Source organism: Acanthochromis polyacanthus, chromosome 4 (genome assembly GCF_021347895.1).
Source record: "Acanthochromis polyacanthus isolate Apoly-LR-REF ecotype Palm Island chromosome 4, KAUST_Apoly_ChrSc, whole genome shotgun sequence".
Classification (NCBI taxonomy): domain Eukaryota; kingdom Metazoa; phylum Chordata; class Actinopteri; family Pomacentridae; genus Acanthochromis; species Acanthochromis polyacanthus.
Genome location: NC_067116.1, coordinates 33,097,884 through 33,123,595, shown reverse-complemented (window position 1 = coordinate 33,123,595; position 25,712 = coordinate 33,097,884). Strand labels below are relative to the sequence as shown.

General features: G+C 39.5%; 2 protein-coding genes across 5 annotated transcripts in view; one reads left to right on the top strand and one right to left on the bottom strand.

Annotated features, from left to right (window-relative positions):
• Positions 1 to 701: 701 nt before the first annotated feature.
• nipa1 (NIPA magnesium transporter 1) lies at positions 702 to 6,220 on the bottom strand. Its single transcript, XM_022201945.2, has 5 exons — positions 6,013 to 6,220; positions 5,842 to 5,889; positions 4,965 to 5,055; positions 3,379 to 3,536; positions 702 to 3,188 (listed from the first exon to the last, which is right to left on the bottom strand). The coding sequence occupies exons 1-5, from the start codon at positions 6,143 to 6,145 to the stop codon at positions 2,677 to 2,679; spliced, it is 942 nt and encodes a 313-aa protein (XP_022057637.1). The 5' UTR covers positions 6,146 to 6,220; the 3' UTR covers positions 702 to 2,676.
• A 160-nt stretch (positions 6,221 to 6,380) lies between these two features.
• Positions 6,381 to 25,712, top strand: part of herc2 (HECT and RLD domain containing E3 ubiquitin protein ligase 2) — a 57,198-nt gene continuing 37,866 nt past the window's right edge. For 2 of the 4 annotated variants that reach the window (XM_051946927.1, XM_051946926.1), the window contains exons 1-22: positions 6,381 to 6,523; positions 7,929 to 8,037; positions 9,556 to 9,649; positions 9,852 to 9,983; positions 12,529 to 12,751; positions 14,347 to 14,447; positions 16,643 to 16,784; positions 17,764 to 17,868; positions 17,982 to 18,153; positions 18,369 to 18,542; positions 20,011 to 20,199; positions 20,334 to 20,485; positions 21,496 to 21,653; positions 21,750 to 21,863; positions 21,956 to 22,207; positions 22,295 to 22,488; positions 22,570 to 22,770; positions 23,877 to 24,105; positions 24,240 to 24,364; positions 24,952 to 25,130; positions 25,221 to 25,405; positions 25,493 to 25,648. In XM_051946927.1, the coding sequence (XP_051802887.1) occupies positions 7,966 to 8,037; positions 9,556 to 9,649; positions 9,852 to 9,983; positions 12,529 to 12,751; positions 14,347 to 14,447; positions 16,643 to 16,784; positions 17,764 to 17,868; positions 17,982 to 18,153; positions 18,369 to 18,542; positions 20,011 to 20,199; positions 20,334 to 20,485; positions 21,496 to 21,653; positions 21,750 to 21,863; positions 21,956 to 22,207; positions 22,295 to 22,488; positions 22,570 to 22,770; positions 23,877 to 24,105; positions 24,240 to 24,364; positions 24,952 to 25,130; positions 25,221 to 25,405; positions 25,493 to 25,648 (3,349 nt within the window). In that variant the 5' untranslated portion in view covers positions 6,381 to 6,523; positions 7,929 to 7,965. Of the gene's footprint in view, positions 6,524 to 7,928; positions 8,038 to 9,555; positions 9,650 to 9,851; positions 9,984 to 12,528; positions 12,752 to 14,346; positions 14,448 to 16,642; positions 16,785 to 17,763; positions 17,869 to 17,981; positions 18,154 to 18,368; positions 18,543 to 20,010; positions 20,200 to 20,333; positions 20,486 to 21,495; positions 21,654 to 21,749; positions 21,870 to 21,955; positions 22,208 to 22,294; positions 22,489 to 22,569; positions 22,771 to 23,876; positions 24,106 to 24,239; positions 24,365 to 24,951; positions 25,131 to 25,220; positions 25,406 to 25,492; positions 25,649 to 25,712 lie in introns of all 4 variants that reach the window. The other 2 variants (XM_051946925.1, XM_022201953.2) reach the window with 1 other exon arrangement.

Sequence of the window (25,712 nt, the reverse complement as noted above, 5' to 3'; positions counted from 1 at the left end):
ATAAACAAAATGCTGGAGTGTGAAAATCATTACTTACAAAAAAATCAACAAAAACCCCAATAACATCAATCAGTCATTCTCAAAGTCATTTAGTGTCTAGTTCTTTAAACATTTTAATCTATTTCATTAGTCTTTTAACACTAGAGTTCTGTTAACTATTTTCATTTTAGAATCATAAATAAATGTTACTAATATGTAAATTTGGGTCACACACTGGACTACAATGGATTTGAATTCAGTGGCATATTCAGTTTTCAAAATCAATTTCTATCTAATAAATTCAGTTGTGATTAGATTCAGTTTCGATTCATTTTCAAATGATGTAATTCAAATACATTTTTAAAATACGCTTATTCAGGAATCAGGTTGAGCAATTCAAATTCAAACTAGGCGATTTTGCATCATTTCAATTCATTTTTCTAAGTTAAATTTATGTGATTCTAATGCTTTTTCAGTCTAGTACGTACAAAATTTGAAATATTTAATTTAAATTAATTACTTCCAACTTTAAGATGAGCTGTTGAAATTACATGATTCGAATTCAACTTCACTTTCAGTCTAATACATTCAATTTCAAATGATACTACTCAAATTTTGTTTTTATTGCAAGTATTCAGTTTGAGCAATTCACATTAGGTGAATCAAATTTAATTTCTGCCCACACACATATTTCAGACCTTAGCATTCTCTCAGTTCCTCAGTCAAGTCAAATCAAGTTTATTTATACTTGACATTTTAAAACAACCTGAGTTGAGGATCGCACATAATTTGAGCGTACGTGTTGTAAGAACAGGCAACAGCAAAAATATGTGCAAAAAAAGCATGACACAGCACAGGAGAAAACAGATTTTGTAAACCAAAATAAAATTAACACAAAATACTTAAAGACAAATGATTTCAGAATCAGATCAATTAAAAAAAGACAGAAAAAGACATTTAAAACCTGCATTCACATCGGACACAATGACAAAACAGAACCAAAGGAATATGTTTGACATCACTTGTTTAAATCCAACCAAACACTCAGTCACTGTTGATATTCATCTTCTACACAACTCCTGCGCTAAAGAGACTGCTTCTGAAATTACTCTGAATAATTCAAGGCACACTGAATAAGTCAAAGTGTCGGTGACTCCACACTCAGACAGTCTGGCAACTGGGAGTAAGGCAGAACATTTAAGGTGCCTATTAAAGCCTCGAGAGCAAAGTAATTAGCAGAATTATTTACAATGTTTGGCTAAATGGGTATAAATATAACGCTGACAAATTACTACTGATGGGTTCCATGAGGATGAGAGCTGCTTTCATGAGTAGGAATGAAAATGAAACAGGAATGACCATGTAGAAAAACTAAAAAAAACAACAATATTGTGCATTCACATTTGATATTTGTTACTGCAGGGAAGCTAAAGAGAACTGGAAATACAGCTAAGCCTAATACTGTCCAGTCAAATTTTGAATTATAGTGAATTTATATTTGACCAGTAGGTTTCTTTTGACAGTAAATTATATAAATAAGTGACAAAAGAGGGTCAGACACTGGGTTAAAGAAGTATCTGCCTTTAAATGTCTGGCCCAGGTTTGTTCAGATTTATCGGGTGGTCTTGGTGAGGATCGCTGCACTGATTTGTGGCCTCTACCATTCTTGTCAGCACGGGGGTCATTTCTGGCTTCCTACCACGTCCACTGAGACTTTTCCCAGTGTGGAACTCTTGTACTATGTCATTATTGCTTTGCACTGTGGCCACTAACACTTGAAAACACTTTTATATAACTTTATAGCCTTTTATCATCTTGTGAGCAGTCACATTGTGCAACTCTCTGTCACTGATAGACAGTAATAGCTCACTGGCTCTTTGGTTTTAGCCACGACTTCCGGATACCATATGGAATGAAATAGAAGCTGCATTTTCTCAAAAATCTGACAATTTCAAGGTGCATTTTTAGTGAAAAGGTGAAAATATGCATAGAAATAGTTAACCCTCCTGTTGTCAAAATTGACCCATTTTAAAGTTTGAAAATGTGGAAAAAAATATATATTTTCACAATAAAACTTCTGATGTCCACGTTTTCAATATTTTTGGGGAAATCTTTGAACATTTTTTGGTGGTAAAAAAGAAATGTTAAAAATGTTTCTTAAGAACATTCACATAAAAATCAACCAAAATTTCGCTGGATTTTGGTTGATTTTTATGTGAATGTTCTTAAGAGAACATTAGAAGTTTTACTGATATATATATATATATGTAATTACTTTAGATATTTTTAGGATTTTTTTGGGAAGTTTTTACTCATTTTTGAAAATATCTACAAGAATTTTCTTGCCAAATTTGGGGGATTTTCTAAAATAAACTTTTAAGGCAAACTTTTAAGGAATTATTGGAATTTTCTTCCTGACGGTTTTGCAAATTTTCAGAAATTTGGGGAATTTTTTTTGCGGAATGTTTGGATTTTTTTCAGACAAGGAAACAATATTTTTTGGTGCCTGTAAATGGGGACAACAGAAGGGTTAAAACCTGTCACTAACAGACAATGTCTTATTGTCTTGTCTTGACTATGTAATTTCCAACCGGCTGGTCAAAACAATAACTATCATAAATCAAAATTTGGCATAAGTACGAAAAACTTTGGCCTTAGCTGTGAGACACAAAAGTCACGTTAATATGAAGGCATCAATCAGTCCGTCTTTTCCCGTCCCTCCTCTTTCTTCTTCCAAACAATCGAAGCCTCTTGAGAGATGCGGAGTAAAACCACCCCGACACACACCGTCGCAAAGCCGCAAAACATGGCGAGGCCGTCGGTCACAGTTAGAGCCGTCCACTCCCTGAAGAGGAGAGCGGAGGCAACAATCACAGTGGATGTGAACGTCACGTAGTATATCGCTTCAAATATGTTGGAGCTGAAACACTCCAAGGCTTTGTTGATGAAGAAGAACTGCGTGAGGATGCTGATGGCCAGCGTCCCCAGCAGGATCAGGAAGAGAACCAGAGCTCTGCCGCTGGACGGACCATCACCAAACGCGTCCGGAGCCACCAGGCCGAGTCCTTTGCTGCTCGGAACCGTGAAGTTTCCGAAGAGAGAACAAATGGCGACGTAGACCATGACGTTTGATCTGCCGTGAGCTGGAGCGATCCACACGATCAGAGCGATGAGCAGCAGAACCACCAACAGGGCATAAATTACAAACACTGAGGATGAGAGAGGAATCTTTCACTGATACATTCACTGTTATTTTTATTATGATGTATGACAACAGCCCAGAATAAGGTGTTGATGTTGAATCAACGCCTTAGAAGAGTTGCTAGTGATTGTCTCAAACACTGACTGTCACAAGGTGATATTGTAAATTAAACGGCAAATAAAGACACTTCTTGTCACCTGGGTCCAACAGCCTTTCCTCCAGCTCCAGTCTTGACGTTGCTTCTGCCTTCGGGGCATGAATGATGAGCACAACAGAGCCACAGCAACACAACACGCAGCCGAGCTTCCCCAGGATGTTTAAATGCTCTTCCAGGATCCAAGCAGCCAGAACAGCCCTGCACCACACAAAACAGCACTTTGTTACAAGCTAGAGTCCTGGAAATATTTAAACGATTTTATCTCTTGTCTCTGCACTTTTGGACTTATTTGATTCTTCAGTGATGCAGCAACTGTTGCCCTGCAACATTTAGGCAATTTATCAATTAGTTGTCAACGATTACATCGATCTATTTATCTATAAAACTGTTTTGACAATTAACTCATTGGTTTGAGAGTTTGTTGGGGGGTTTTTTTAGAAAAAAAGGAGAAATTCTCTGTTTCCTGTTTCCTTAAATCTGATCGTTTCTACTTTCTTTACTCCTTTTTGACAGTAAACTTTATATTTTCAGGTTGTGGAAAAACTATGACATTTGATAACATTAGCGTGGGTTTTGGGACACACTGGTGGACAATGTTCACTGTTCTCTGCATCTTTTATCATAAACAGCAAAATGATTAATTAAGAAAACAACTGACACTGAAAATAATCATTTATTGCAGTCCAACACAGTGAGGTTAAACCACCTGACAACAGTTTAATATCATCATCCTAGCATGATTTAGAAAAAGTCAATCATTAACCACTATATACAGTGCCTCGTCAGCAAATGTGTCTGAGATAAGAAGAAGTGTCTTTGTAAGAGTACAACTGAAAAAAACGAAATGACATGTTTGAATAAATACAGAGCTAAACTTTCAATTCAAAACCAAAAGTCTATAATTGAATTAGACATGTATAGTGACAGTGTGTTTGTAATTTTGCCCGACTATCTGCCCGAAACAGCTTCTTCCCCGAAGCTGTCAGGCTGTTGAACTGTAGCAGGTCTCTGCAGACCGTTTTCGATCATCACCACCTCTCCCCACAAACACACATGCATGCACACATCCCCACATACACACACATGCATACACACGCACACACACACACATGCACATATTCATACACACACTGCACTACTGCACTAGGTTCTTTATTTATTGATCTACGGTCAACCACTACTTCAGAGCCAAAGCTCCTGTCTGTATTGCACTAACTGATGGTCTCATTGCACATCTATTTATGTTGTAGGTTGTATATATTAGTAGTGTCTTTTTATAGTTGTATTGTCTTTTATGGAAGTTTTTATATTGTCTTTATGGCTGAAACCGGGGCCAGGGTCCAATTTCGTATTGTTGCATGTGCAAATGTGGAATGATATGACAATAAAGAACCTTTGATACACTAATGGGGAAAAAAGGAGAAATTCCGTTCTGACTTCTTTTTTTAAGTCTCGGCAGACTCTTGTAATTTTCTTTGTTGGTTTGTTTCTTTAAAACGTTGGACAGACCATAACAGAGGTGGAACATTACAGTGGATGTGCTATATAACAGGGGAACACTAAAGGATGGCTTTACATGTGCTTGTATATGTTGATGTGTATACATTTCTGACTTATTACACTTACCCAAATAAAACTCCAAGGGCTCCTAGAGGTGTAACTATCACAGCAGGGGCTAAGTTGTATGCCACGAAGTTCCCAATTTGACCAATAATCACTAAAGAGATAAACAGACGGTTATGTCAAGACATCTGAATCAGAATCAGCTTTAATGGCAAAGTATGTGAACACACTGGCATCTTCATAGCTCTCAAAGTACTTACACAAAATAAAGTTTTAAAGGAAAACCTGTCTGAACTACTATGCACAACTACAGACATGTGTAAAAGAGCATTTTAAAGTGAAATAGAGCTTTAGTGCAAAATTACAGTGAACTCAGTAGTGTACAAATACAGTAATTAAGCAGTAAATACAAAGATACTGACACCTTATGGGTTTGAATGTACATCAAAAAGAAGCTTTTCTACACCTTAGGCGTATATTTTGGGGGACAGATAGAGGACGTATACCCCTCAGTATTTGTGACTTCCCTTAAAAACATGCGAAAAGTGAAAGACTTTTACTTCCTGAAACAATGTCCCAGAGGGAAGTGGGTCTTTTTTTGCTCAGAACTGTATCATTTTTCTTTTACTTTCAGTATATTAATTATGAACTCAAACAACCACTAAATTCATTTTCAAAAATGTAAATATATTATAATATGTTCCATTATATTTGAATTGTCACTTTAGTGTGTGTTTTTACATACATATAAGCAATTCCACAATAAATTGGCTCAGAAGATATGTACAGAAATTCACGACAATGCAGGAAATTATGCGTTTTACACTCAAATGTTTCCTGAAGGAGGTGCCTGGGAAACCAACTTTATGTGACCTCAGCATTTAAATGAAGCCAACATCCAGGAAATGAATCGCATGTCGACAGATGCCGCTGTACTCACTGCTCAGGGTGCCACTCCACCACACCACGTCTGTCAGATACCTGCCTCCTGTGGGAAATGCATTAAAGATTTTACTGTTTATAAGAATACCATTGAAATAGCATTCCCCACTCCAACTGTGTGGGTGTTCTTCAACAAAGGGCTGTATTCATGAACTGTTTCTCTGCCTACCTCTGTGCCGGGAACGTAAAATTCCCTTTTTCTGAAGCACAAATGTCGACCCATTGATGAAACTCGATATTACAGCTATTATTATTCCAATATTTTGCGACGAAACTCCCGGAACTTCTGTGTGACCTGCCATAGTTGAGGATGTGTGGACTGAACTGCAGCACAGTTTCCTCTTAGAAATGGTTTCCTGGGGACGCAGCGCCACCCAGCGGACATTTTGTTCCTTCCGCCCCGCCCCTCCTTTGTCCCGCCTCCTATCTGAAAGCAGCGCATATTTTAGAACACCGTATAGCACGAGTGGGCGGAGTAGACTGCAGCCAAAGCTCAGTTTAGTAGCACCGCCCCGACGGTATGTGGCGATAAATATCTATCGCGTACAATCCTGCACTACGTAATTTGTTTCCATGCCTCGTGCCCCAGTCCGCGACCTGTCAATCAAGTCCATTATGAACGTCTTGTTAATGCAGCAGAGCAGCTGAGGGGACGAGAATAACCTGAGAAGACACTGCAGGTAATTTAGAAATTTATTCTTAGAATTAGCCTGTTTCACGATGTGTTGCCGAACTCGCCGAAACGCTGCATCTCTTTCGTTTCGGTGTCATGTCACAGGAGCTCATTCACCGTTGCCTGGAGGATGAGAGCCAGTTTAGCTCTGGCTAGCCTACGCTGTGGTTGTGTTAGCTGGTTAGCAAGCTATGTAAGTAGCCGTAGTTAGCCACCAAGCTAATGTGAATGTTACTCAGCATTAGGTGTTGCTTTAATTATGCTGTGTCAGTGTACGTTATTACCCTCTGCACTAGTATCTATTGTCACATTTTAGCAAGGCTCAAATCTCGGTTTTACGGATAGCAGTGCCTTTGCTAGCTGCCGATGCTACGATATTCACATTTTCTCTCAACGTTTCATTTAATGTTGTATCTGCACGTCTTTGGCCTTAAGTCATATCGTTATCTGCATAAGGTAAGGTAATCTAAGGCACAGGTAACAGTGGTTTTTGGTTAAGTTACAACTACACTCATGTATGTAACTGACATAATTGACCCAGCAAAGGGTAAAGCACTTTATGTAAAGTTATCTCTAACATCCCTGTTGAACAGTCAGGACAAAAATAACACAATTTTGTTGTAGATGCAAAAGTTAATCTAATTGCTGTCTAATGTAAATTAATTATTAAAATATCTGTCAGTGAATTTGAGTGATTCAATGCTACGTTATGTACATTGCTTCTGGACTTAACTCTTGTTTACATTTGTGTGAAAATACCAGTTATGCCGATTTTCCCTGACTGTGTGTCTTCACCAGTTCAAGGTTTTGTTTGTAATTCAAGTTTTCATCTTACGACACAAAGATATGAACCTTCAGTTTAAGTTTATTGGAAGCTGGAAACGAGGGCTGCAACTAATTTTCATTTACATTGTTTTCAATGGGTAGACTAATGCCTCGATGAAGTGAATACTTGTTTGGTCTTTAAAATATTAGATAGTGTCTAGCAGTGTTCCCAAAGCCCAAGATAATGTCCTCAAACATTTTGTTTTATCCACAACTTAGAATTTTTTAGTGTACTGGCATGAAGGAGTACAGAAAGGAGGAAGTAATTGCATTTAAAAAAAAAAGAAGAAGCTGGAATTGGAAAATTTAGATTTTATTTTTTAAAATGTATTTTAAAAATTACCTTTTAAAATATTACAACCAATAAATCGATCGTCGAAGTAGTTGGTGATTAATTTAATAATTGACAACTAATTCATCAGTTGATTAAGTGTTTCAAGTCCACTGGAAACAAGCCTGGAAAGGAGCATGCTGATGTGCACCCTGAAAGGACAAGCTTTCTGAATACACCCTGGATATCATCGTTATTTTTGACCTTGTAAATTTGTCTTATACTAAAGTACATCATTTTGTTGTGTGTCTTCTAGGTTGGCTGCACTTGCAGCCAGGAGAGGAGAGGGGAAGATGCCTTCTCCATCTTTTACCCTCGATGCTCAGCTGAGATTTCATGACAAATGGCTGAAGATAGACTTGCAGGTATGTATGCATCCAGAAAGGACACTTCAATATTAAAAATGCTGCTTTTTTTGCATTAAGAGGACAGGTTGTTGTTTTGTGGGTTTAGTCACATGAAAGGGTTGAGAGGTGAAAATCTCCAAAATTTGACAATATTTCTGATCTTTGCGTAAGTTGTCAGGTTACATTTTCCTGTCTGAGCTGAGAAAATGTTAAATGTTATGGTTACTATCTGAGTCACCAGGTTGACAGTGTCTGATGTTTAATGACCTTCAATACTCAATGACTAAACAGCAGTACTGATGATATAACAAGGTGCACCAAGATGATGTTTGTCTGAAGCTCTTCAATTAATAAATGCATTCCTATACCTCCTCTGTAAACATGGCACGTTGCTTAGTTTATTTCAAAAATTTGATGTCACTGATGACACATGGTCTTTTTTTTTTTGAAAGATTTTTGCTCTGATGTCAAAAACGGATAACATACATGTTACACTTGCCACATCTGTCATCTAGCCTGAACTCCTTACCATATACATCCCAAATTCTACATTTTGAAGCTGTTCTCCATCAAACAGAGAATTGAGTGTCGTGGATACACCTCTCAAACCTCATCACATAAGGCATATCTGCACCTGCTGGCTGGTAGGCTGATTGCAGGCATGATTATTGTTTTTCCTGAAATGGGAAAAGACGTACAATCTATAATAATACGGTCAGCCAGTGGACAAGTTATTTCTTGAAAAGGTCTTTGTTGTGAAAAACAGTCATGTTGGTAGTAATTATGAGTTCTTCTACTCATACAGGATGAATCTAGTGAAGACTGGTAGACATTCTCATACCTAGAAAATAGATTGCAGTGAGTTGTCTGCTCTCGCCTCCACAAATTGCATACTGTCTGGACTCAGTCTGGCCTTGAAAATGAGTTTGCAGCATCAAATGAGGACTTAAATCGGAGAACAGTGTCATGTTTTTCCATCGTCACAGCTGTCTCCAGTGCTGGAGGATGCACAACTTTAGTGTAGTGCGTCTGGTCGGAGTCATGTGTGAGCTAACATGTTTTTGACATTTGAGATCTCGGATCCTTGAAAGCAAGTGTTGGTTTTCAACTGACGAGAATTTCTTTGTGGAGCAAATTCATGCATGAAGGGTGCACCACTAAGCAGATGACACACAGATTTTTTTTTCAGCAGATTTATTCTGGAATCCATTGAAACTCAGAGATAAAACAGCTATTTTTGTACTGAGTTATGAAGACTGCACAAGAGATTTTCATCAATGTGTCAAACTGATGAAGGAATTTGCATATGCTCCAAATGTTGGCTCCTTTAAAGAGGAATGAAGTACAAGCAAATATCACACACAGTCGATTATTTAATGGAGTCATAGCTGGTCACATTGGATCTATTTTAGCTGCTATTATGTTGGAACGCTTTCATAATGTGATAGAAACATTGAAATGTTCATCTGATGAAGTGGATTTTTTAATAATATAATCAGTGATGAATATTGTTTTTTCACCGTTTACTTTTTGTAGCGGGCATTCTCTCCAGAGGGACTAAGCGAGATGTGGAATGAAATGGTGAAAGATGAGGAGATAGCATTCAACGGAGAAGAATCTGCTCACCCAGGTATGCTTCTGTGACATTAAGTACTCGTTTACCCCCCCAGTGCTTCTGACAGATTTACACATAGCTGCCATCTGGTCATGATAACCTGCAACATTTTTGCTCTCTGTCTAAGGATGATACTTGAGACGGGGGCGGGGGTGCTGTGTTTAACCTTGCTGCAGTCAACGAAGGTTAATGTCATCATTTCTTTTGACTCTTTCAGAAGATTGCACTGATTGTTTTGGAACCCAGAAGAAGGATGAGCCCAATGACAAAGAAAAGAAAGAGGAGGAGGAGACGTCAACATCCGTGCATCACTCCATCATTGAGACCTGGGACTGGGGCCGGCAGCCAGGTGAGAACGCTGCCTGAACGAGGTTAAAGTTTGGGGCGCTGTGGTATCTCCTACTGCTGCCTGCTACCATGTTGCCCTGTCCTCCTTCTGTGACTCTTGTCATTTTGCAACTTTCTGTTTCCAAGTAGGGTAATTAATACCATGCTGACACCAGATGGTTTCACAACACCTAAATGTCGACTAGATACAATTATACTGACCATTTCGACACATGGCCGGCCTCTCTGTTTATCGCTTTCACGTCTGTCGGTCGCTGCTGGTGTGTACATGTTTTGCTGGCACGTGAGGTGTGGAAACTCTGAAATGACAACTTGCAGTCTGCAGGTCTGAGCAGCTATTTTTACCCCACAGAGTGTAATCTTGGTAGGCATTACGATGTGGTTGAGAGCGGGGCAGCTTCCCTCACCCATGTTGTGTTTACTGGTGGGACTGGGTGGGGACAGTGTCATGGAGGTGGGAGATAAGCGTTAGTTGAGGGGGATGGGGGGGCCTGGTTGACATGCCCAGTGAATGTAGGTTTTGCTTGTAGCTACTTGGCTGCTTCTCTCTTTAATATTGACTGAACCAGGAAATCGCACGGGTCTGATTGTACAGTGAGTGTAACTGGATCGCTACATGGACGAGAGCTCTGTCATTGATGCTTAAAGTTCAAACTCCATACTTCCTGCTTTTCCATTGTGTGTTCAGATATCTGGAACATGTCGGTCCCAATAGCTACAACTCAGACCTCAGCTATTGTGTTCAAAATCAGGATGGCAACGCATCAAATGACAGCTTTGCTGTGATTCCAAGAAGTGAATGTGGGTTTCATCTCTTCACCATGTTAGATATTTCACAAAGGTGTAATTAGAACCCCTCCGATTTTGATATTTCTTTAGTAAAAGATACTTCTCATCCATGGCTAATGTAAAAATAAATAGTAAGAGTGTGACTGGGATCCATATCTGTTCTGACAGCCGAGCACAGCTGACTGTAGTGCGGCTCATACAACCTCAGGCCAGTCTGGCTTACATAAAGCTTAAGTGGATTTCAGACCTGCTATTTTGGCCCATCCTGGCTTCCCTGCAGCGCTGCTGTATAGACACACAATACAGCTTTTTATCTTGAACCAGATGTAAACAAAATCCTGTTGTCATAAGCCAGTGGGGAAAATTGTGAATGGGGTTAATTTCTTTTTAAGAAAAACAGTCAAGCCTACAGGTAATAAGCTTTATTGTCACAGGATCCTTCCTTGAAACACTAAACTGTGAGTGAAATGATTTACTTGATATAAATGTGTTTTTTTTTTCATGCCAAACCTTACATACCTATAATGCACTGTAAATCTCTGGTGTATGATATAAATTTATAAATAAACTTTTAATACCAGATAGCAGCTTAAATGATTAATACGCAGCAGTATGTTTTCAGAGTGACAAAAATGGTTTCACTGTTGAATGTTTTTGTTTGTCCTGTATCATCCACTTTATGTCTTGAACTGTTAAATGTGTTGAAGTGCTTCACAAGTCCAAATGCTAGCTTTTATTGGTTGTATGTAGTTTTTTGTTTCTATCATGGGAGACATGGTTTCATTTGGGTCACACAAAGTAGCATGGTGGTTTTGTGCCCAAACTAAAAACCATAGTGTAAGATATGTAACATATTTAACATGCACTGTGTTCACTTCATCTCACTCCATCTGGATGTATTGGCTTCACGTAACTTTTCTTAATAGGTCAGGCCTGCTAACATATCCATATCACTTACACCATGGCATGAGTTTGGACTACATGCTGTCATATTAATGGACAGGCAGACAGACAGAAGTGACATTCTTTAAGTCGTGAAGTGATTTAGGGAAGGCTTGCTCCACATTTTAGCATCAATATGGCTCCAAGAACATCACAGAAAGCAAAATCCTAAAACACCTCTCTCATTCACGCTGCTCTACAATTTCACATCTATTGCAAACTCAAATGCCATGAAAGTGAAGCTTTGAGCTGTTTGCAGGAGATTTTAAATATCTGAAGCATCAGACAGCAGTATGATCCGCATGATCACCGCCAAAACAAGAAAGCTGCAGCATTTTTGCGTGTGTAACAATGGCATTATGTCATTAATCTCTTATAATAATAAATGATCCCAGACATGGAGACATGATCAGTCAGCATGCACTCTTCTTAAGATCAGACAGTTGAGCTGTTATTCAGAGTTACACTTTATAAGCTGCAGTTGAATCATTTGTTACGTAGCAGTTTTATGTTTTTTAGTGCATTGTTATGCATTGTACATCACTTGACGTGCTTTCCAGTCTCACGTGATAGTGCACATGTACTATGGCTTTTCCCATCACTGTGGTTCTGACTGAATGATGCTTTGAAGGAAATTAATGTAAAGCTGACTTACATGTGAATAACAGGATGCTGTCACTTTAACAGATTGCTGTACCCCAAAGAAACTTTAACAAAGCTTATTTTTCTCTGATAAGTAATTAAGGCGGATACATAACATGTTATTTTTGCATGATGCACATTTCTATTTGATCACCCTTTCCTTGTGTGCGTAGATGAGACCGAGTTGAAGGACTGTCTCATGGTCCTGGTTGACGACCAGCAGAAGCTCTCGGCTCAGATGGCCAAAAGCACCCTGTCTGCCCAACGTCTGCGCCAGCGCCTGGTCATCCTGGAGCGCTATCTCATCTCTCTGAGCCACAGCATGATGGAGGAGAAGTACAAGGTCCGCTGGAAGACGCCACCCAGCCCACCCCTGCCTGCTGCCGACAATAAGAGGTAAAACTAATGAAGCTACGTGAAGATTGAGAGTTCAGTAGCTGGCTATCTGGAGCTGCTCTGTGTGGAGTGCACATGTTGTCTTTGTTGCTGTGTGGCTTTGCTCTGGGTGCAGTTCCTCACAATCCTGAGATGTGCAGTTTAGGACCGGAGATTCTGGATCCATTTTGATGTTGATGTGAATATGGTTTCCTCAAAGGTTCTATGCCAGGACTGACTGATCAGTTCAGGGTAAACCGAGTTTGACTTCAGGTCTGCATTAACTGAGACACAAAACCACATAGAGTTCCACATAAACACATTGAGTTCTACCGTAATGACTATTCAGATGGCTAGAGAGTCACAAATGTTGTCCAAAAAAAAGCCGTGGTGCTTTGTTGGTGTTTTCATCGAGAAGCAGAGTTAGTTCAGAGCTTCTCAATGTCCAAAAAGTCAATCCAGACCCAACCCATACCTGTGTTATTGATACAATGCATTATGAAGTATGACGTTTTCTTTTTGAAATGAAACGATTAATTATTAATGACGTTAAATAGGCAGTGTAGCTGGAGATTATTCACAGTGATCCTGCGCTGGTGAATGTGGATTTAATGTCTTATTTCCTTATTGTTGACATTAACGTCATAGTGGTGTTACCTGCTGGAGACACAACTGTGTGTTGTAGCTGCCGAGCTCCCACGTGAATTTGCTGTCAGCTCCTCAATCACAGGGTATCGTGTTTTTTCCTGTAAACACTTTCTAGAAAATTTAAATGTGAAAATATGTCTAAAATAGAAATTAATGAATGAATTATGTTTTTCAGAAGTTGCAGTGAGTTGATTAAATGTTATGTTGCTTTTTTCCAGTCATTCTGGACTTCTGACCTCAAATATAAATCACATGCGTCATTCTTCTTGCTATAATCAGTGCTTTCTTTCTGTATAGTTTCCTTTGGGTTTTGTGCATCCCTCTCACTGTAGAGTTGAACCTTCCAGCTTCCAGTATGAGTGCACGCTGTGTTTCCTTGCGTAAGCCCCTTAAGCACACTTCAGTGCTCACTTTATATGCATAGTATATGTAGGACCTACTTATACATAGACTTTGCCAGAGATTGTCCCAAAATTCTTTAAGGTTTTTCTGCTTACGTATGCAGCAGTTGTAAGGTTTCTTTCTGGCTACATCATTAGATTTTACTGTTTATTTGTTCCCTGTCTTTGTTTAGTTGTCTTATCAAGTGTCAGGAAAATCACAAGTGTTTTTTTTTGTTTTTTTTTTTAATCAAAATGATTTATCGCCCTTTACCAGTCAGCCATTGTTTGTACTGGTGGTTTGGTGTTATGAATTTTAAGTTGCGGCTTAACTGTTACGCAGGCCACGTTTGTGACCCTCTGTGGGTGCTTAATATATGCTATTTGGCTCTGCTTAAACTGTCTTTGTGTTATGTAATTTTAGGAAAAATACAATGATTTTCCAAAGTGCATGAAAATTGTATAACAATTTGGATAATGAGGATAATGATAACCATCCTAAACCAACAAGTAACACACTGGAGCTGATCCTGATGAGTTGATACAGCTTGCAGTTTGAATTGATCCCGTGTGTTTGTGTTATTTCAGCCCTCGTCCGGCCAGTAAAGGTGTGGAAGGCTTGGCCAGAGTCGGCTCCAGGGCTGCCCTCTCGTTTGCCTTTGCTTTCCTGCGTCGAGCGTGGAGGTCAGGTAAGAACGTCACAGGATACTGACAGTAAAGATGTGTTGTCCTCTAGTCGTGGTGATGAAAGCCGCTGTCGTGGAATGTAATATAGCTTTGCCTGACAGCTGTTGATGAATGCGGTGCACCATGTTACAAGCTACTTATAGTAAACAATCCAGCATATTTCGCAATGCTATGTTTTGAACCTGAGCTCGTGGTGGCTGTAAGATCAAGGACTGTGAGAGACAGCAGAATAGGGCCAAGGGGTCATTCCTACTGCTTAGGTATGAGAACGTGAAAATGAATGTCTGGACTTGGTTATATGTCGTCTGTCTTCATGCAGTAACCCTGTAAATCCCAAAATCAAACCGTGGGTTTGAAAGGCTTGTTATCTATGACAAATCACAAGTATTACACCATTTAGCAGAGTTAGAAACTTTAAAAAAATTATTTAATTTTTAACTCTGAGAGTCCTTTATCTAATCGTGTTTCGTATGTGATTCCATTAGGAAAAATGAACCAAATCTAAGCTTGAAATGGTGGTTTAGTCACAATAACTTTATTCTGCAGTTCTCATTGAAAGAGTAACAAAAAAATAAACCATTGGCACCAGATTCTGTGAAAAATACAAAAAATCTAAGCTCCTCAGCACATCCGAGAAGCCCTGAGTGACTCATCTGGGACTAACGGTATCCTGACAAAAATCTGACTATTGCAGGCTGTGTTTACTCAGAGCAGAGAGGAGATGAGCATGGAAATAAATTATAGAGATCGAGAGCAAAATAAAACGTATGAGAAATAAAAAATGTGGCTCTAGAACAGTAAACAGAGGAGTAAGTTGTCAGAAATTTGCTTTAAGGTACATTCAGCGAGTCCACAGTAGCATGGAAAAACAGTTTGTTGAGGTTGTAAAAATGTAAATGGTTAAATATCTGTAACATGTTGAGCCCTTATTTTTTTTTCCAGTATTGGTAACACTTGGAACATTATTGCACATATTGATTCCAATTTTTGTTTTCAATTTTTCTAAATTATGTAATCAGCTAAATTAGTTTTTATGATTTAAGGCGTTATAAGAATATCATACTGGACGTAAAGACTTTCTGGACTTCTCTCTACTTGTGGCCATGATTGTGCTGCTTTCATAGTGATGAAAGACTTTATATTGCAGTGAAAAATGAGCCCAATGTAAGTGATGAATGAGCAAGGGGCAAAAAATGGCCACAAACTGATTAAAGTTTAGAGGGGTTATAGCACCAACGTACTCATTACAGATGGATAATTAGGAACAATGAACGCACCATCCTTGTGTCCCAGAAACGTTCAATATATAGAATTTTTATTTTACGTTGTAATCTGCGGTGCTGCTCTGTATTGATCTGTAGTTTCAAACATCAGTCTTTCTCCTGTACACGTAAACAGCGTGAACAAACATACTTTAATATAATGCAGACTTGCACAATGCATCCGCAGACTAGGACACGTAACATGCAATTTCTGAACCTGCATCTTAATGTGTTTTCAAGTCAAAGTCATATTAATAAATGTCAAATCCGGCAGTGACTTTGCTCTTTATTCATATCCGTCATTGTTATCTTTGCAAGTGGAGATGCTGTTTTTGTTACCGATGTGAGGTTGAGAGCTGCCTGTCTGCAGGGACTGGGTGGGAACAAAGCGCTGGCCTCCTCTGTAGCCTTCCTGTAACATGAGACACACACACACACACACACACACACACACACACACTTAAGCCTGTCATCCTCATTGTAGCCGTGTTCCTGGAATACACTGTAAGAACAACAGAAGTACAACCGTGTGTCCTTTCACCTGCCGCCTGCTGAGTGAGCACATGAGCAAATCCTGGCTATTACAAGGCTTTCCTGGTATTCATTCAGTGCGATTAGTTAATATCAAGATTACAGATTAAATGCAGTAATATATGAACACATAAAAGCTTCAAACAGGGCTCATATTTGTCAAAAGTCACAAATAATCAGTGATGTAAAACTAGCTCTCATTTCCATCTTGTAAATAATATTGATGTTAAATCAGAGACTGTGTTTTAGACTAATTTCAGATGTTTGCACTGTATGTATCATTAAATGCTTTTATGATATTTCTATGTCCAGTATCTGTGTCAAATTTAGAAAAACCTGGGGATACTGAAAACTACTCTAAGTAGGAAATTTATAAAGCAGAATCTGTTTGTGCTTTGCTGCAGGAGATGATGCAGATCTTTGTAGTGAACTTCTCCAGGAGTCTCTGGATGCCCTGCGAGCTCTACCTGAGGCTACTCTGTTTGACGAAGGGACTGTATCATCAGTGTGGCTGGAGGTTGTTGAGAGAGCCACAAAATTCCTCAGGTTTGTTGCATACTGATCAGTTGCTTTTAGGGTTCACAGTTAATCGAACTTAAATGCCGATTGCGTTCGACTGCAATATTGACCTTTAAAATGCCTGCTCTGCTCATAGAAAACAATCCATGTAGATGAAATCATTTGGTTTCAAGTGTGTAACGGCTGATTTCAAGCAAATTTTCGATCCCACAACTGTCTCAGTTGCTTGGCTGCAATCTCTGCTCTCTTGAATGAAATGAGAAAGTGGAATACAAATATTTAGTTCCTAAAATCAGTAATAATTGAGATAAATAGTCCCAAAGTTTATGAAAATATTTGTGAATAGCATTTTGGCCATAATTGTACATGCATGGTCCATCAGACTCCTGAACTCTAAACACCTGTCTACCTGAATGCACAATGTCAGTTTTCGCTGCTTTCGTGCACTTTCTTGACATATTTATTCAATTTTACTGGTTCTAATTCTATTTTATTCAATTATTCCATTTCATTTACCTCCCATATTGTATATATCTGGTCTCCTTTGCAGATGTTGTCATTTTTAATATTGTTTTGTTATATATGTACATTTGATTTAATTGATATTTTATTTCTTACTGCTTGTTGTTGTGCCCTGTCCAGTGGAAGCTATTTTTATTATTTTTTCATGCCATGTTTGATGACAATAAAGCCATTCTAATTGTAATACTAATTGCTGTGTGATATGGCTATATATTAGATAAATAATTGAAACGAATTCTAAACTGTAGCTTTTCTCTGTTCTATATTACTCTAAATTGGATATCTTGTGAGTTTAGACAGATGGTCATTACCAGTCAAAACAAACAAACTTTTGATGTCATTGGACTAGCATTTTTCTGTTTTCTGATGTGTTACAAATATTTAATCTAAAAAAACACAATCAGCATTGCCATTATTTGCAGTCGTACTGTGATATTTTGGATAATCTTGTGTGATTCTCCTGTGTTGGCTCCTTTGGGATCAGTGATGTACATGGAAGTGCCAGCACAAAAGGTAACATTCCTCTTCAGGACCAGCATCTAGCCTTGGCCATCCTGCTGGAGCTGGCTGTACAAAGGGGCACTCTCAGGTAACCAGATATCCTTAATACATGCTTATTTGCTTATGCTGATATTGTGCTTGATTTGTAACGCACCGCTTTCTTTGTGCTCATTCACTCTTTTTGTCCTCGTGGCCTTCCAGTCAGCTGCTGTCGGCTGTTTTGTTGCTGCTGCGTCTGTGGGAAAGCGGCACCAGAGAGATGGACAATGAACGCTCCACGCAGGGAACCAGCGCTCCTCTGTTGCCTCTTCTGCAGCGCTTTCAGAACATCCATAGCAGCAAAGAGGAGCCTGTTCCTGAAGAGGAATCTGAGGTGAACATTTTCTCTCCTGACCCACTATTTTTATGCACATTAGAAATGGAACAATATCACTAAAAGATACAATAGTGAGAGAATAAGAAACACCTCCAACAAAATGTTATCAAATGATCTGTTGCCTTGTGTGTTGCTAACGTCTCTGTTTGACTGAAATCGTTCATGTTGTCCTGTCACGTCTTGAAACTAATAATAATTGTGTTGATTTTCAGATCCTCACAGCCCCTCTCAGTCCAAACGAGAGTTTCCTGCGCTATCTGACCTTGCCTCAGGATAACGACCTGGCCATCGACCTTCGTCAAACAGCTGTGGTTATCATGGCCCACCTGGACCGCTTGGCTTCTCCATGCAGCCCTCCACACTGCAACTCCCCTACATCACACAAGGTGAAAACTCCTACTATCTATCCATCAGTGCTGAAGTAATTAGTTATATTCTTTTTTTTAGGTCAGTGATGCTGCTACTTCCCTTTAGAACTGTTTAACCTCAGTGAGTCCTTGACTATTTTCAATGTCACTTCCTTTACTTTAGTAGGACAGTCTAAGCTATCCAGATCTATAATTTATTATGTCAGTACTTGCAGATCTTTTTATTTTAGCCTGTATATCAAGGGAGAAACAATACTGAATAGTATGTTAAGTTTTTTAACATATTTCACCATGCATTGCTGGCAAAGGGATATCTTTTCATGAATGCCAAGGAGAGATTGTCTGGAATGGCTATATCAGAACCGTCATGGTGGAACACTGTATGACTTAGATACTGGGGAAAAAATATGTTAGGTCCTGATTTAAATAAATGTCTTTCAGTTTATTCACTAAAATGTTCACTTGCAGTAGCCTATTTGTAGTGGTAAATGTGGCAAAAAATTAGAAAAGATATAACTGCAGTAGTTTGATCTGACCTCTCAATGGTATTTCTTAATTATATACAAATATGTAACTAGTGTAATTGCAAAATTGCGGCTCTATTTCTTGTCATGTGATTGTCAAACTATGAACAAGGCTGTCATGACAGGTTCATGAGTAGATCAGTATGCTGATTAAATTTGATCTGAATTCTAAATATTTATTTTCCTGCCATCACTTTGTTGCAGAGACAAGCAGCTAGAATGGTTGGAAGGTTGAAGTTGTGTAGTTTGATTTAATATGTGTTATACTGTGCTACAGTAGATATGAGAGACATTCACCTGAGAAGAAGGGATGTGAATTTCGCCCCAAAGTGCTTCCATTGGCCTCTAAGGGTTAAATCTTTGCTGGTATGATAAGGTGTGACAACAAACATGAGTAAGCATCATCATCAGACTTAATTGATTGACAACACGGCTCCTCCTATTAAATAATCATGAGATGACTTCACATAGACGTCACCACATGTCGACTTGAGTAGCTAAAGACTGTTGTGAGTCAGTGAAAACACGAATATCCGAATGTGTCAAAATTTTAGACGTTTTATTTGTCACATGCTTGTACGGTATGTGCAATGCAATGTGACTGTTCCACAAGGCTGTGTAATTACAATAACACATGATAAAAACATTCCAAACAATAGAAAACAAGTCATAAGTATGTTTTATCTCTGCTTCCAAGTCATGCAGAGTTGTTTTAAATCCATGTAACAAGATCAGCTTTATAAGATTCTGGCAATTTGCAGCAGTATCAGGGTTCTTAGACGTCCTTTCTCTCAATTCAATGCTGATTCTGGGAACAGATGGCAGGAAAAAGTCCTTGGAGTGAAGACAATAGCTTCCCGTACTTATTTGGCAGATATAGATAGAACTGCATACGTAGTTTTATTAAAGCCAGAAACCCTCAAAATGAAACTGGCTCTCTCCTTTTGTCTCTTTTGTTCCAGGGGACCTTGCAGGAAGTAATTGCTTGGGGACTGTTAGGTTGGAAACTTTATGCCAACGTTAATGGACCCATCCAGTGTAAAGCCCTGTCGAGCCTCGGTGTCACACAAATTGTCTGTTCAGAAAAGGGCTTTCTCATCCTGTCCAGCAGTGGTGCTGTTTACACCCAGAACTACAAGAGCACAACCCTGGTCAGTTCTGCTGCTCAGGTGTTTTCTGTTTTTTATTATTTCGCACAAACCATTTTTCTGAGTAAGAAGCAAGTATCTGATCCCTTCATCTTTGTGTCTACTCGTCATTCAGTCACTGAATTATTTTGTTGCAGGCTCCTATGCTAATCCACGTTCTGAGCTCCAGAAAGATTGTGAAGCTCGCTGCTCATCCTGATGGGCAGCACTACTTGGCCTTGTCCTCCAATGGGGAGGTGTTCTCTTGGGGCTGTGGTGATGGTGGCCGTCTTGGACATGGAGACACAACGTAAGCAACTACAGAAACTTTTTTTTTTTACTAGAAACTAGAGATTATTTACTTTAAGGCCTTCCTAGTTTCGCGTTTCCACCCTGTCATGTCGGGGAATTTATGTAGCTGTGTGGAGATTCTGTTTCTTCCATGTTGGAAAGACTCACAGACATTAAATTTGTAGAGTTTGGATATTTGGGGCAGTAAATTCAGTTTTTGGGAGTCTAGTGATTTTTAATTATTGATCAAACATATGGAGGAAATATACAATACATTATTTCCCAAATCTAGGACACTCCTGTTAATGTTTTATGCTTTTACCCCAAAGACAGCATCAACACTTAACACAAACTGCATTTAAGGCAGGAATGAAAAACCCTGAGACTAACAGTTCCTTAAAAAAAAGACCATATTATGCATAGTTAATTTTTCATAATTATATGTTTGGAGTGTATTGCAATATGTTTACATGCTGTAATGTTCTAAAAGCACAATATTTTTTTAATGCTATACATTGCTGCAGTATCTCTTCACCGTCTTTCTGAGATACTCAGTTTTATCTTAAAGAGGCTGTTCTCCCTAAAGCCCTCTCCTGAAAAGCCCAGTCTACCCTCATTGGTTGTTGGTTATATACTGCTACACAGCCCTAGAGGTTGACCAAGGCCTGCCAAACTAGACAACCATTATGCAGATGTGTTACAGTGTTATCTAGTTAAGTAACGAAGGAAAAGTCTGGACTTCAGATGGAGTTTTTCGATCACGAAAGGAACAGCGTTTTCTGTGGGTGAGAATGACTCCCTTTGGTCTGAATTTTGGACTTTTTAAGATTGCAGTTTTTTAAATCTACACAATGAAAGACAAAAAGCATAATATGGGCTCCTTCAGCAGAGCCTGTTATTTATAAACTCCAAAAACCACAAAAGATTACTTTTTACAGTAATTAAAATAGTTCCTTAAAGACTTCCTGTTGTTCAAAAATTCTTGAATCTATCAACAGAACAATATCCCCATTGTTACTTTTATTCCAGATACATAGAGGAACCGACAATGATTGCAGCCTTCAATGGGAAACAGACAGGAAAGCATGTGGTGCACATTGCTTGTGGGAGCACATACAGTGCTGCAATCACAGCTGATGGCGAGCTCTATACGTGGGGTAGAGGGAACTACGGTCGCCTGGGTCATGGTGAGCTCCTCGTGCACTGAATGTGGTGAACATTGTCCTAAATAATGGCGTCTTTGTCTGTTTTTTCCTGACAAGTTGTTTTCTGTCTGTTTCTAGGCTCCAGTGAGGACCAGACTACACCAATGCTCGTGACAGCACTGAAAGGACTGAAAGTGATGGATGTGGCATGTGGAAGCGGTGATGCTCAAACGCTTGCTGTGACAGAAAATGGTAAGGGTAAGGATCATATTTTACTTGAATTTGATCATTTAATTGGCACAGACTGTAGCATTAGCGCTCACTCTCTCTGTCTGTTTCCACAGGACAGGTGTGGTCCTGGGGCGATGGAGATTATGGTAAACTGGGCCGAGGAGGCAGCGATGGCTGCAAGACGCCGAAGCTGGTGGAGAAGCTGCAGGACCTGGACATAGTGAAGGTGTGCTGTGGCAGCCAGTTTTCAGTAGCTCTCACCAAAGATGGCCAAGTGTACACCTGGGGGAAGGGAGACAATCAGCGTCTTGGTCATGGCACTGATGAGCATGTACGCTACCCAAAGTTGCTCGACAGTCTGCAAGGTGAGCTGACTGTATGGCAGTTAATGGTGGTTTTCAGAAGCTTATAGAATGCAAAGACTTACTTCTGTGTGTCATGTTTGCAATCAGGAAAGAAGGTTGTGGATGTCGCTGTGGGATCTACACACTGCCTCGCCCTCACTGATGATGGAGAGGTGCACAGCTGGGGCAGCAACGATAAGCTACAACACTTTGATACACTATTTTCCAACAAGAAGCAGCCAAAGGCACTCCCAGGTCTCAACTCCAAACACATAGTGGGGATCTCATGTGGCCCAGGGCAGGTGAGATATACAACTGTCATTGGTGATTTTCATATGCTTATAATGACAGGAGACAGAGTCAACCAGTGTGTTTATTTTTAGAGCTTCGCCTGGTCCTCCTGCTCAGAGTGGTCTGTCGGGCAGCGTGTGCCCTTTGTGGTGGATGTTTGCCCCATGACCTTTGAGCAGCTGGACCTGCTCCTACGGCAGGTCAGCGAGGGCATGGACGGCAGCTCGGACTGGCCTCCTCCGCAGGAGAAGGAGTGTATGGTGGTCGCCACACTAAACCTGCTCAGGCTCCAGGTAAGCAACAGCCAGCTTAGAAAATGTTTTGAGTTCCTCCCTCATACCTAGTTTGTGTCCAGTAGCAGCACAATCACAGTAGACTAATGGAGTGGAGTCTGTTTATGATACAAACAAACCCCAAGACATTTATAGACATTTATTTGCTCCTGTCAGATTTATACTCGATGTGGGCTCACTTTTCAATACAGACATAAAGTCCTGCATTTCTATGGAGATGGCACAAACATGTTGAGAAGTAGAGTGAGCTAAAGATTGCCTTTTGTGTTGTATATCAAAAGTGTAAAGCTTTAATTTCTGTAAATAAGAGAAATAACAGAAGTTGAATTTCTTTCATTATTTCTTCAACAACACAGTTAAAAACATGGAATCAATCGATGTAGCATTTTTTTCCCCAAGTGCCCACAACTTGCCAATACTGAAAAAACACGTTGATTCTACATACTATAGATGTTTTACTATTTACATTTTTACATCCTCTACAAGCTGTAAAAACTCTTTTCCACACTACTCTTGTCATCAACTCTTGAAAGACATTTAACTGTTGAATGTATCGTCCACTGTCTTGCTGACAATGTGTTCCTCTGCATATTGTTTTTGATTCATACTGGTTTTATTTTATTGTTCAAGTTTGTTTTAGTTTCCTCTCAGTCTCTCAAGTTTATTTTCATTCTTGTTTCCTGTCTGCTCTGTGTACACAGGGCTTGCCTTCTTTGTTGCATTGTGAAGTGCAGAATTTTTATTTTTTTATAAGATCTGGTGAAGATGGCTTATTTTGGCAAATCTTTAAATATGAGTTATAGAGTAAAATAATTTTTGAATCACTATCATGATTTTAAGCTTAGATTTGTTACATTTTTCCAATGGAAGCCCACATCACACTTTTAATTCAAGTGTTTACAGTTTCTAGCTCCTTTTAAACCTGCTGGCAGGCTTTGGAGTTCTCTCTCTCCAATATGAGTATTTGCAGGACTTTGTGTTTTGTGATGCTAAGCTAAATAGCTGTAGGTTTTCTGAAATTTTATAAACTAAAACATCAATTGATTAAGAAATATTTACCGGATTAATCAATAATACAGCAATAAACTTCCCCCCTTTCTCCTCAGCTCCATGCAGCTATCAGTAACCAGGTGGATCCAGAAGAGCTGGGACTGGGACTTGGCAGCGTTCTGCTTAACAACCTCAAACAAACAGTAGTAGTGCTTGCCAGCAATGCCGGCGTGCTAAATACTGTCCAGGCAGCTGCTCAAGCCGTCCTCCAAAGCGGCTGGTCAGTGCTGCTGCCCACAGCCGAAGAAAGGGCGAGAGCACTGTCCTCCCTTCTGCCTAATGCTGGCGAGTTCACATCAATACATCTCCTGACACTGATTCAACATGACAAACACTTAATCTTCCATTATCTCTGTTTCCTGTGATAGTTGCCAACATGTTTGAGACTCAGTCTGAGATTTTTATTATGATTTTTCCAGCATCTGGAAATGAGATGAGTGTGAGTCCAGGACGGCGCTTCATGATCGACCTGTTGGTCAGCAGCTTAATGGCTGATGGAGGCTTGGAATCTGCACTGAATGCAGCCATCACTGCTGAGATACAGGTCAGTGTGTTTAATGCATGACTCATCACTGCTGTCCTCTCTCACATAAAGTATTCATAGCTGCAGAGCTTTGTCTATTTATGTACCAACATGTACAGAAAGATTTGTCTTTGGACTGAGATTCGGTTTCAGTTTCAAATCTCTGAGAAAGCAACTGTCAGGATTCATCATTGTTTTTCATCTAGTCTTTTTCAGCTCATGAGCCGGCAACACTACGTTTTACTGGTTCCAGGCAAATTACACCATTGTAGACTTTTAGATTGTATATTTTTTCCACTTCCCTGAGTAAAATGGTGGATTCACAACTTTGCTTATTGAATGTGGCTTAACACAAGCTCCACACCCAAACATCTCCACTTTAGTAGCACTTGCATACAACAAAATTTCTAGTTTTATTTCTGCCAATATTCTGAAGGTTCTTATCTAGGAGTTTTTTTTTTCATAATTCATCCATAGCCTGATTTATTTATCCATTTTATTCCTACAAACAAACATATTTTTATGGCTGTTGTCAGTATTTTCTGATTTATGGAGTAATAAAAAAGTAAACAAAGGAATCACACTTGATTGTTTTGTTTTCATGACAGGATATTGAAGCCAAGAAGGAGGCTCAAAAAGAGAAGGAGATTGATGAACAGGAGGCCAATGCCTCCACCATGCATCGTTGTCGCACCATGCTAGACAAAGATCTCATCAACACCGGCATCTACGAGTCGGCAGGGAAACAAAGCCTGCCTCTGGTGCAGCTTGTTCAGCAGCTTTTGAGGTAATTTTACTTTACCCTAAGCACTTATACAGCTCGTACAGCTTAACTGCTTACTCTTTACTAGCAGGTCCACTTATTTGAACTCTACAGGAACATCGCGTCCCAGACAATCGCAAGACTGAAGGATGTTGCTCGGCGCATCTCCAACTATTTAGAAGCAGAGCATGTCAGCAAGGAGCGCTCTGCGTCTCTAGACCTGCTGCTTCGCTTCCAAAGGCTGCTGGTCAGCAAGTTGTACCTGGGTGTCAACGGCACCGAGAATGTCAATGGATACAGTAAGTCATCACTGAGATGTTTTCTTTACTCATCCTGATTTATCAGCTTTAGATGGACAATGTTTGATTTCCCTGGTGCTTGTGCAGATCCTGAGCTTTTGGGTGTCGGCTCACTGTTAAAGAAGTACATCGCTTTGCTGTGCACTCACATTGGAGACATCCTGCCAGTGGCAACAAGCATCGCCTCTACTGGTCGCCGTCACTTTGCTGAAGTTTCTCGTGTTATTGAAGGAGATCTAACTGGTAAATTGCCTCCCTAAAGCAGCATTAACTACACACAGACTCTTAAAGAGCTTGTGAGACACTT

Coding starts and splice junctions, on each gene's coding strand:
- nipa1 (XM_022201945.2), bottom strand. CDS start 6,145: ATGGCAGGTCACACAGAAGTTCCGGGAGTTTCGTCGCAAAATATTGGA. Junction 5,056..5,841: donor GTGGAGTGGCACCCTGAGCA/GTGAGTACAGCG, acceptor TTATCTCTTTAG/TGATTATTGGTCAAATTGGG. Junction 3,189..3,378: donor GGAAAGGCTGTTGGACCCAG/GTGACAAGAAGT, acceptor TCTCATCCTCAG/TGTTTGTAATTTATGCCCTG.